Source organism: Tamandua tetradactyla, chromosome 8, assembly GCF_023851605.1.
Source record: "Tamandua tetradactyla isolate mTamTet1 chromosome 8, mTamTet1.pri, whole genome shotgun sequence".
NCBI classification, from domain to species: Eukaryota; Metazoa; Chordata; class Mammalia; order Pilosa; family Myrmecophagidae; genus Tamandua; species Tamandua tetradactyla.
In genome coordinates this window covers 42,080,147-42,093,058 of record NC_135334.1, presented here as the reverse complement: position 1 = coordinate 42,093,058, position 12,912 = coordinate 42,080,147, and the positions used below count along the sequence as shown (strand labels likewise).

General features: G+C 35.9%; 1 protein-coding gene across 3 annotated transcripts in view; it reads left to right on the top strand.

Annotated features, from left to right (window-relative positions):
• Positions 1–12,912, top strand: part of ARHGAP42 (Rho GTPase activating protein 42) — a 323,631-nt gene that overhangs the window by 177,079 nt on the left and 133,640 nt on the right. For all 3 annotated transcript variants that reach the window (XM_077113175.1, XM_077113174.1, XM_077113176.1), the window contains one exon: positions 2,455–2,526. In XM_077113175.1, the coding sequence (XP_076969290.1) occupies positions 2,455–2,526 (72 nt within the window). The remainder of the gene's footprint in view (positions 1–2,454; positions 2,527–12,912) is intronic.

Genomic DNA, 12,912 nt, shown 5'->3' with positions numbered 1-12,912 from the left:
GCTTAATAAATACTTTCTTGTTAGGGCTTTATTATCCCCTCTGACATGCTATGCTTAGTGTTTTATTAGTGTTCCATGTTCCTAGAATATTCTTTCTGTCCTATGTAGCCAAATCACTTCAACTATCTGAATACTACCATGACTCATTTAGTTATCATGTTCTTTCCTGTCTCCAAAATCTTAACGTATTTATATATAGCCTGCATAGTTTATTATCTAAGTATTCTTGATCAAGTCAATTTCATCTTTTTGAATTCTTCGAAAGTTTTTAGCAGTGCTTTACAAGTATCAAATACTCGTTGAATGAATGCCTTTATTTTTTCCCTTTTCAAGTAGATTTTAACTCTCTAGAAGGGTTGGCCCATGCCGTAATTGTTTCCCTGCCCCATTGCTCTTAGCGCTTTATTTGGTACACTGTTGGCACTATAAATACCTACTGACAGGCTGTGGGAGAGCCCAGGTCATCAATCACATTGAACTTTTGTGGGAAAGTACCTTTTCATAGTGTGCATATAGACATACTTCAAACCAAAGGGCAATAAAATGGATTCATTTATGGAAATGTATTAGGTAGGCAAATAAATACAGGATAAGATTTATAATCTCTGTATTTGTATATATTAAAACCTATTACTTTTGAGTACTTGCTATATGCAAGGCAGTGAGCTACCTGCTTTATTTTCATTAGTCCTGAGAGTCCTTGTTCGGTTGATAGTAAAGCTGATGCACATTGGTTAAAATAACAGGCTTATATGCAGAATATGGTTTAAATCCACATGTTCTTGATTCTAAATATGTATACTTCAGCACAATACTGCATATCATCGTTTTCAGTCCCATTATTGCTAGGATATTCACCACTTGAGAAATATTTCTCTGTTTAAACTCACTCAGTACATTATCTCATAAATGTTAAGTACACATTACAGTTTCTGGCATAAACATCCTGTAATTGTTAGCCTTTAATTGCTGTTGTTCCTCCAAATTAAAGTGTTCATGAATACTGTCTTTCCGTGGGTACAAATTGAACTTTAAAGGCTGAATCAGCTACTTATTACCTCTGTAAAATTAGAAGTTGTGTATATTTGTATATATTTTGTATTGCTTATATACAATATTATACAATTAGCCCATTATATATATATATATATCTTTTAGGAGGTCAGAGAAGATTTAGAGAGTGAGAATTAAAAATGAGCTGCTTTACTGCTGTTTCCACTTAACATTTTCCACTGGGATGTCTGCGTAGTGTATCTGCTGGCATGGATGATGGCTGCCTGCTTGGCTGCCTGCACTCATGGATATGAATAATAATTAGTAATACTAATACATGGATATTAGGTGATGGATGGCAGAGGTATCTACAGTTGGACACCAATGTCTTTGAAAGGATTTCGAGTATTGATCTATTTTGTTGTTTTCTCAGGATAAGCCTTCAGGTTTTCTTTTCAAAATCTATAATTTCATTTTTCGGCATATTGGGGAGGGGTGGAATTATGGCACACAATATGATCTTAGGGATTTAAGAAATAAAGCTGGACTGGAGAGTAACCAGCTTAATAGAAATAACTGAAAGTAGGGTAATTTAAAATTTGGTTTTCTCTTCATGTTAGCTTTTGCTAAGTATGCAACATCATGCTTGGTTATTACAGTGGTAGTAGAACAGATTATAAGCTTTGTTAACTGAGTCTGCATTTTATTTTAGTGCTTTCTAAAAGCTACTCAATCGTGATTTCCTTAAGCATAATGCTATCTTGAGAAATTTGTGCCTTCTTGCATCTAATCCCTGCCGGCTGTACTTTCCACACCCTCATAATATTTTTAGACATCAATAATAAAGGTTTTATCTATTTTGATATTTAAGCAAATCCTGATTTGGTGTCTGTGTCTAAAATATTGTTCATAGAAATAAAATCAGATGCTATTTTACTTGGATGAGAAATATTATGAGAACATTCAAGTACATCCCAAGTGTAAGTAATCTAAATATGAAGAAAAATGAACTTTGTTTTGCAGCTGTAGAATTGTACTATTCTGTTGGTAGAGTGGAAGAAGAGCTTTTGTATGATTTAATTTTTAAATGATGCTCAAACTGATTGCATTAAAGTAGTGTAATTAAAGATGCTTTACAATTTTAATAGCCAATATACTGTTTCTTAGTTGTCTTAAAATAAGAAATTTAAATATTTGAACTAAAATTTTACCACTTCCTCCCACAGTATTCATAATACTTCACCTTATTTAGATCAGATGAAATAATACGTGAAAACAATTTAATTATAAAATAGAAGAGCACTTTACAAACTGTAAGGTGTTTTTTATTTCATTTAATAGGTTCAAATAATAGAGCAAAAGCTGTATATAGTAAATGATTTGAATACAGAACCATCTTTTAAAAATATTGTTTACATGAAATTAAACAGAATTTAATGCGTGTACATTTTAAATTTTCAGATTCAAAACGCAAATGATGTACTAATTGCACCACTTGAGAAATTTCGAAAAGAACAGATAGGTGCAGCAAAAGTAAGTATTGTGTTTCATTATTCTTCCCATATTCTCCTGGAACCTAAAGGTTAACATAATTTCAGATGTTAACATTTTTGAAATTAGAATGACCTTTTAAAAGAGTCTGTATGTCATTTTTAACTTTTTGCATAGAGCCTATTACAAAGACTGAAATTCTTTTAAACATAAAAGATGGTATTCTTGTGCTGAATAGAGAAAAAGTCAGCCTGTAATAAGTGAATTCCTCCCACCCTTACAACTGTAGGAAATTAACTTTTAAAGAGAGGATGAAATTGTTAAAAAAAAAAAACAAAAAACAGAGACAGCTTTGTTCCAGATGCCTATATAAAATAAAAATAAGACACATGAAATATTGAAAAATTAGGCATTAATTATTAAGGAACTTTTAACATTCTCGGTATTTTTTTTTCAGTAATAAAAATTTGTATTTGTTGAAGAACTCTAAGTGTATTTGTCGCAAAGTCTTTGCATTAATGTTTAATTAGTTATGGACGGATAAAAATTTCCCAGAGCCTAATATTTTCTGAAATTTCCATTTATCTTCTTTCTTAGGTCTGCATTTTAACTGCATGTTCAATATCGTGTAAGCACCTAAAATTTAGGATTTCTGAAACAGAACTCATTATCTCCCATCCATCCTCCATCCTCCTTTTTTATTTTGGATTTCCATTTAGTCAGTAATGTACCCCTTACTCATTCAAGCTATGCTGTCCATTCTACTGCAGACTTGTTTCTTCACCTTTCCTTCTTAAATTCTGTCTGAATTATTGTAATAGCCTACTAATTGGTCCCAGCATCCCATCCTAATCTGTTTTACAAGTTTTTGCCATCTTTAATTGCCAGTCTTCTGATAAAGAGTACTAGAGGAAGTTTAGTCCCGACGACAAGGGCTTTCTACAACTTGATTGTTCAGTGTGCCTCTTTCAGGCGTAATAGTCTTTTTAACTGGTGTCTCTATGTACCCTGACTTTATCTTTATCTAGATCTTTGCCCAAACTTTTCTCTCTACCTGAAATATATCTTTCCTTACACTTGTTCAAATTACTGGCTTGCCATGGCCTGCTTTGTATCTCAGTACCAGAAAGATGCCTTTCTTATGTAAGCCTTTTCTTAATATAGACATTTCCTTTACAGGATTGATTTTTTTTCCCTCACAGACTCTAGTAGGCCATATATTTATTTCCGGTTAAAAACCATCACAGTCTGCTTTGATTTGGAGATTTATGTGCATTTCTTTACTAATCACAAATAATTGTTAGGTCAAGGACTAACTCAGATCTGTTTTGCATTAATTAATTCAGCAAATATTTATCAATATCATGCTTGGCCCACTTGTGGCAAAGCATGGTGCTTGATCAGATTAAGGGATACAAGTGTAAACAAGACATACATGATGCCTGTACTGAAGTATCTTATTATCTTTTCTGGAAAACAGACACCAAAGTAATAACAAATGCACTGAAGACTGTGATGTAGAAGTGAGGTCTCTGGGAGCATGTAATTGATGGGTTCGACCTTCTCTGAAGAATCAGAAAATGCCTTCCAGAGAGAGTATTGCTTAAGCCTAGACCTAAGTGATGAGAAAGAAGCAGCTAGGAATTTGGATGCAGGTGTTGGAAGGGAAAAACACTTGAAACATTCTAGGGGAAGTAATAGAGAAGATGGGTATAAATAAAGATGGGGGAAAGAGTATAGCCTTTTAGAGAATAAAGGTCCAGTGTTTGAAATACAGAGTTTCAGGTGGGTAGGGACCACATACACAGCTTTATAAATGGTTCACAGTATTTGACTCCTTATGACAGGCACGCAGGGATAGGCTGGTGGAGGGGCTTCATATTTGCATTTTTAAATATCATTCTGGTTTCCAAGGAATGGCATGGAATGGAGGAGGCAAAACTGTGGCCAAACCATTTTAGGGGGCTATTGGAGGCAAGAATGGATACACTAGCAGTGTGACATGCCTGTGGAGTTAAGGGTATGTGTGAAAGCTATTTCAGAAGTAAAAGGGAAAGGACTGGAAATGAATCACATACTGGGAAATGAGGAAGATGGAAGTTTCAAGGATAATCTCAGGGTTCCAGATTGTATAACTGGGTGCTTATTGCAGCCATTTACTGAAATAGAAACATTTGTGTTTGAATGGCAAAGATACTGTGTTCAAGCTTTAGGCATACTGTTTTGAGCCTCCGCTGAGTCGGCCGAGTGGACTATTCCAATTCATGTCTGAATTAGAAATAAATGCTTAGGAACTATTGTCCTGTAGGTATTAAAGCTGTGAAAGTAGGTGAGATACCCCTAGGAAAGAACAGAGCAAGAAGAGAAGAGAACCTAGGAACTGAGAGTTCTTAACATTTGATGTCTGGGGAGAGAAGGACAAGACAGTTAAAGAGGCTGAGAAGGAAGGGGCAGAAGAAGGAAGACAAATTACAAGAATGTGGTGTCCTTGAACAAAGAAATAATATTTTTTTCAAGAATAAAAATAGCTCATTTTTATTGAGGTGTACGTGGCAGGTACTTCTCTGAACTATGAGAGTCATGACCTAATTTAACCCTCACAAGTACCTGTGAGGTGGGTGCTTTTATTCCTCCTCCTTTACAAATGAGGAAAATGCTGCCCCTGATCACAGAGCTAGAAAGTGGCAGAGTGTGGGCCTGAAATCCAGCCATTTTACGTCACAACCTCAATTTACAGTCTTTCACTTCATGCATGATACATATATAGGTGTGTGTGCATTTGTGTGTATGTATCTTCATCCATTTTATATGTATATATATATTTAATCGAATTAAAGCACTTTATGGAAAATTCTTTCCATACTACAAGGTATTACAAGTTTTCTGGTCCATTTAAAAGAGAGATTTCATTTGTGTGCCTATTATTTCTTATCTGAAGGCTTGGGTATAGGCTACAGTTTGTGACAGAATCAGTAACAACTTTTTTTTTAAATCCCAATTCATGGACAGATCACTTGAGAGCACACAATACTATACTATATCTTTTCTTCCTCACCGGGAAGCTAAAGCATGAGAAAGTAAAGCCAAATGAAATCTGGAGCATAAAGATCATTACAATTGGTGGTAGGACTGCTGTGTATTTTTATTTTTTTGCCTGGTGCTCTTAGCTCTAAATTGTTTATAGGCTGCAGAATCATCCTTTAGTAAAGAGAATAGTGAATTACAGACATTCCCTTCTGAAATATATGTATAGGGCAGTTTTCTTTTAGTATAGTAGGAACAAGTTGGGAGGAATGAAATTATTTCTAGGTATTTATTTTTCTCATTGCTTTACTCTGTTTTATTTAGAATATTTTCTTTCTTGGTAAATAAAGTAAATTCTACAAACGACACTGCTACTTTTCAGAGTCTTTGCAGTGGAGATTTCCCACAAGCAAGTCCAGGCCAATTAGCTAGCTGGAAGGTAGGGATGTCAGTTAAGTACAGAATCTTCCACTGCAGTCAGCGATTTCCTCAGCTTGGTCCTGGAAAATGCTGAGTCAAAGTGGCCCTCTTCTCACAAACAGATGATACTGTTTAACTGAAGTGGATGACGTCCACGGATCACAGACATTTCCTTTGTAGTGTGTTCTGTGAAGCTTTGAGATACCTGATACTTTGCCGTGGAAGTGAAGTTTTCAGTGGGAAACATGGTGCCTCTTTGAGAAGTGTTGGGAAAGATTAATGATGGGGTTGTTGAACTGAAGGACAGGAAGATTTGAGCCCTGCTTTTTGTATAGAGGAAGATTGGAAGAATTATCTATAAACAGTTGTCAAGAATGTATTTATTTAAAGGTTCTTTGATGGTATGTGTAGAATGGAACTGTATTGCAGGCCAGGCATGTTGCATGTGCCAGATGGTTGGATCAAGTGCTTTGTTTCTTCAGATTCGTCTCCTGACACACCACCATGTTAAATTCTGGAAAATGCCTAAAAAACAGATATTCAGAACAGTTAATGCCAACTAGAAATTCTGCTGTGTGAGTACATCTAGAGTGGCATTATTACAGAGCCAGATGAGTCATAGCCTCCTTTTCACAGTTTTTGCATAAGTTGGCAACATATTTCAGTAATTGTCTTGAAAATATTCTTCTTGCCCTGAGAGAGAATCAATTCTAAGTTATTTCCAAATTTTCCACTCTTTGTTCCTACAAAGAGGGTGATGCCAAGCTAGGTAGAACTCCTAAACTGACCTCTTCTAATCAAAGGCAAAAGCATTATTTTAAAATATGTGTGTGAACATATATATGTACCAGACCACTGCATATTTTGTGAGATGGAACCCACTTTAAGGAGCCAAATGCCCATTTTCCACATATAGAAATAGACTCAACAGCTAGTTGGACTGAACAGCTAGATTGAGGACTAAAACCTAATTCTAGACCGACAATCATTTGACTCCTCCATGCTGCTCTTCAGAATGCTCTTTTGCTAAGTATTTTATTTTATTTTAAGAAAATAAGTGACATAGTGTGAAACAATCTTAATTGTGAAAATGTTTCAGATATGCCCAAACTCGCTCACCTCGAGTCAAGCACAGTTGATGTATTTCGCTTTGAAATCCCCCTTGGAGTTCCCAGCACACAGCAGACACTTAACCTCGACTAGTTTCCTTGACTAGTTTCCTTAGAGATGAAAAAGATTTGAGAAAGTCTGCCCATAAAAGTTAAACGGTGCATTTTCACTGAGTTTTGTTTTTTTGTAAGACCTTAATAAAAAAATCATATGAACAGTTTTCTGTGGTTTTAATGCAGACATATATGATATAATATTAGTCATTTAAAAATAGAACTTAATTTTTCTTTGCATTTGTTTCATATTGAAGATTGTAGTGGGTTCCGATAATTCTTATCCCCTTTTTTTGTACATAGTCATGTTTGGTTCTGTCTCTAAACAATTCTTTATTATTTTTAAACATGCCTTATACATGTAAATATTTTAATATCTAGTGTTTAAAAATCTATGGAGTAGTAGTTTCTTTTTTTGCAACCTTACATTTCCTTCATGTGAAAAATGGCTACAGTCTAATTTGTTGCCTCAGATACAATATGACTTAGAAAATCTAGTAAAATTACAAATCCTTTACTATTCTAAAATTTAAAGTCTTCACCACCTACCTGGATTATACATTGGACTCACAATGAGAGCGATCCAGAAGAGTATGGTTTACAGAAGCAGAATATGAGTTTAGCAGATCACTTTATTTTTCTTCCAGTGTCAGTAGCTCTTATTGAGAATGATCAGGGATGTTTTTTCATCTGCTGCTGAAAAAAGACAGCAAGCTCCTAAACTTTTAAAAAACCTGAACATTTTTGTCTCCTGGACAGATACTTTTTGGCAAGGACTTATTTGGAGCTGAATTCTCTGATCCAGCTATAAATCATTTGATAGTTCTTTAAGACTACTTGTGATTCCCTTATATCAGTGGAAACATTTTATGTGGACAGGGCTGCAGAATTACTGATTTCTATTATTTAATCACCTTTATAGCAATTATGATAGGTAATCTTTATAATAATAGTTAACCAAATACTTTGCCCTATTTTACATGTAAATTCATTTACTCTTCACTACCAGCCTATTAATATAAGAAAACTGTTAATGCTCATTTTACAGATAAGGAAACCGAGGCACAGAAAAATGGAGCCAATTGGCTGAAATAATGTAACTAGTAAGGAGTAAAGCCAGGTTTTGATCAGAAATTATCATCAGAATATTTTGGATGCTTTAAGAAATTTTAATTCCTCTTCAGTTTTCTTGAAGAAGGAAATTGGCTGGTTGACTCATTTGAGAGGGAGGCAGTATGTTGTACTATTTTTTTTTTATTAATTAAAAAAAATTAACAAACAAAACATTTAGAAATCATTCCATTCTACATATATAATCAGTAATTCTTAATATCATCACATAGTTGAATATTCATCATTTCTTAGTACATTTGCATCGATTTAGAAAAAGAAATAAAAAGACAACGGAAAAAGAAATAAAATGATAACAGAGAAAAAAAAAACTATACGTACCATACCCCTTACCCCTCGCTTTCATTTACCACTATTTCAAACTGAATTTATTTTAACATTTGTTCCCCTTATTATTTATTTTTATTCCATATTTCTACTCTTCTGTTGATATAGTAGCTAAAAGGAGCATCAGACATAAGGTTTTCACATTGACAGAGTCTCATTGTGAAAGCTATCTCATTGTTCAATCATCATCAAGAAACATGGCTACTGGAACATAGCACTACATTTTCAGGCAATTCCTCCAGCCTCTCCACTACATCTTGAACAACAAGGTGATATCTACTTAATACGTAAGAATAACCTCCAGGATAACCTCTCGACTCTGTTTGGAATCTCTCAGCCATTGACACTTTGCCTCATTTTACTCTTCCCCCTTTTGGTCGAGAAGGTTCTCTCAGTCTCTTGATGTTAATTCTCAGCTCATTCTAGGGTTTTTCTCAGTCCTTTGATGCTGAGCCTCAGCTCATTCCAGGATCTCTGTCCCACGTTGCCAGGAAGGTCCACACCCCTGGAAGTCATGTCCTACGCAGAGAAGGGGAGGGTGGTGAGACTGCTCATCATATTGGCTGGAGAGAGAGGCCGCATCTGAGCAACAAAAGAGGCTCTCTTGGGGGTGACTCTTAGGCCTAAATTTTAAGTAGACTTGACCTATTCTTTGTGGGGTTAAGTTTCATGTGAACAAACCCCAAGACTGGGGGCTCAGCCTATAGCTTTGGTTGTCCACACTGTTTGTGAGAATATCAAGAATTCAACTTGGGGAAGTTGAATTTCTCCCCACTCTCACCATTCCCCGAAGGGGGCTTGCAAATACTTTTCCAGTCACTGATCAAATCATTCTGGAATTCATCGGGGGATCACTCTGAACAAACCAGCAAAATCTCATGTGCTACCTGAGATTTCAAGTACTTATGACATTCAATCAAACTATCTACATGAGTTATATTAGGAAATGCTCTAGTCAAAATCTAAATTTTGTAACAAACATTTTTTGCTTTAGTCTTACACATAATGTGACATAAAATGATTATTTTGAATCATTGGTTGTTAGCCTTTTTGGGTGGGCATCAAGCCAGTTTCCTTGTAAGGAAGTCTTCTTGATAGCAGAACCGGTTGATTATAGTAAATTCAGTAGAGAGGGAAGCCCCCAGTTAACTAATGATAATTTCCTAAGTCTGTTGCTTTCCATTAGGACAAAAGCATGGAGTTGAGGAAATTCCATCTTTACAGAACACACATTTTCACTGTGAACTTGGTGTCTTTTCTAAATACTGAGGTATGATTTACCTGGTTAAAAATTTTTTGTGGGGGCTGGGGGTGGAATTCATTTTTTCCTCCGCCACACCTGCTGACTGTTCTGCTGTAGGAGAATTTGCTAGATGAGAATTTATGTTAGTATATGTGTCTCATGAGATATAGTTAGACCCAAGGCATTTCTATTTAGGTACCTTTTTTTACTTATAAGTTCTTTAGTTAGGGTCATTGGCTTTCTAGAAAATAGGCCTTGATGTGGTTGGGGGACTATTGATATGTGTGTGTATGCATGCCAAACTTAAATTGTTTAGAAATATTTTGAAATACTTAGGAGTCTTTATATTGACTTCTGTGAAATGCTTGAACAAGAACTCAGTAAAATTGGAAGCATTCAGTTTCACATTTAAATTTTGGAAGTCAAAGTAAGTTCCGCATACAAAAGGGAGTACATTTCAAGCGCTTTGAGGACAGAAGTACTTGCGTGTCAGGAAAAAGTGGAATCAGGACTCATAGCTCTGATAAAATGACGTCCACTAATGAATCAAGCCATCCTGTTTTTAACTGTGCACTATAGTAGTTGATTGTTACAAAAATATAAAAAACATCAGAATTTACCATCAGGGTGATCTAGGAAAGAAGGATAAAAAAAAAATAAGGATTTTTCCAACTCATTTTTATAGAACACTTTTGTTTTTAGTATCTTGTAATTTATTCCTTGGGGTTGTTTCATGTAAATGAATTATGCTAATTTTACTAGCATTTTATTAGGGTGTTTCTGTTGCCCTCCCTGTTTTGTAATCTTTTATTGAAATCTGGACATTATGATGTTTCATGTATTATTGCTGGAATTTAGAGTCTGAGGCATCTGTTTCTTAAGCTTGTATCCAGCTAGTGTTAAGACAGAGCTTTCCTTGAATTGCAGCAGCTAACCTAAAAAAAAGGGAACACCGTTCCCAGTGTTGAAGATCCACCTGTGTGAGTACTTTCCTTCATGGCATATCCATACAATGAGTTTACAGAATAGCTTTAGGCCAAATCAAATGAAACGGCCCCACTGATCCTTTCTGCATCTGCATCTTGTTTGGGCAACTGTGTGTGGCCCTAGAAATTCCTCTGTTTACAGATTTACAAATATTCCCTATTCCCTTGGTAACAGTTTCCTCATGGTCCCAGGTGCTGCACTGTATATCCCATAGCCAGCAATCCGTTTTCCCAGGCAGAGCCCGGTGAACTACCTTACACAAATTACTGGACGATGGCCATGGATTTTTTTGCCAAAACACATGCTCGATAACCGATTCCTGAGACACCAGGTTTCAAAGAAAGAGTTTATTATTAGGTGCATAGTAAGAGAGCCCGATTCCTGAGACACCAGGTTTCAAAGAAAGAGTTTATTACTAGGTGCATAGTAAGAGAGCAGATGGCCTAGCAGCCCAAAATCTGTCTCCTAGAGTTTAGGGGGTTCAAAGTTTTAAAGGATTTTAGCAAGGTGGAAATGAGGTCATTTTGAATAGCAAGTTCAAAGCAGAAAAGGAGACATTGTGTCATGATTTCAATAGGAGGGGAGGCAGAGCTATCACTTTAATACTAAAGGTGTCAGTCAAAAGGAAGGGAGACAAGTTATCTTTCAATAGTAGAGTCTAGCTGATACAAATTTACAAATGTCTAGGGCAAATCCTTCTTAGCATTAGGACCTTTGCCCTATAAGAAAATGACCAGATGAAAAGAGTAACAGCTCTTACGTTCACAAAGGCACATGGTAAGGGTTTTAACAATCATGGTTTAGGAATTTCAGATATTTCCCTCTGTCTGCTCCAATATAACAGAAAACAAAAAGGAATACTTATATAATGATTCAGTAAGCAGAATCATCCCTTAAATCCTAATTTCTCGGTTATGCACATGCTGGGCAAGGTTGAGGGTAGTGAGTCGCTAGGCCACCACTGGAGAGGTTGGGCCAGACCTACCCTTTATGTTCGTGAAAGTTATTCTTTACCATCTGGAGGTGGATGGGGGAAATCATGCTGGGTGTAGTTCCTCTTCAAGTTTGTGAGGCTTGATGGTGAAGGGGCTTGCTAGGGTGCCTTAGGTCTTACTGCATTTAAGTAGCCTTTTTCTTGGTTTGATACTTGCCCCATTATTGATAGTCCTTTATCTGTTTTCTGAAGCTTCGAGAAAGAGTTTCTGCCAGTTCTTGCTGGTTGTTCAAAGCTTCTGCAGGTTATGGAGCCCTGAAAGGTTGTACTCTTCTATCTTGGTCGAGTTGGGGCACACATCTTTGCTTTTTCAGACTGATTCCTGCCTCCCCATTTGGACATTGTCGGTTTATCCACCAATCCCTGAATGCAGCTGTTGTTAACGTCCTGAAGGAATGCACAATGGAGAATTTATTGTCCTTAACAGTTCTTACAATAAGTGTCCCAGTAAAGGCTCGAGGTGCCTCTGCTCTCTTCTAGCTCAGAATGAGTTTTTATTTTAGCCCCTCAGATTTGAGAGTGTCCTTCATTTCCTCTTCTGATTTGAGAATTATTCTGATGCTCTGAGGCAGGAATTTGCAAAGTCCAGTCCACTGCCTATTTTGTATAGCCCCGAACTAGGAATGGCTTTTTACATTAAAAAAAAAAAAATCTTTTTGTATTGTGACATACAACATAAAATATCCCATTTTAACCATTTTTATGTGTGCAATTCTTCGCCATTAATTACATTCACTATGTTGTGCAACCATCACCATCTTCCATTTCCAAAACTTTTTTTCAACAGAAACTTTGGTTGGGGAAAAAAATTGTGTAGTATTTTTTGACAAACACAGGTTTTGGGGAAAAAAAGAAACTGTATAATATTTTTATCAGATTCTCTGATATCTCAGACTTAACTATGTGGGTTTCAAGAATGGCTTCCTATGTTGGTAAATTACAGAATTTATACTAAGATAATCATGGGTATGACCTTGAACAGATTAGTAGTTGAAAGTCATACTTATGCTGCAAACAGAAAATTTTTATAGTTTAGTTTTATTCATCTTTATGGAAGTCTTTTACCTTTGAATCAAAACATAGACTTTCAGTTTAGGGTGAGGTTTTTGCTATAGGGCTTTAAAAGAGGAAGAAGGATA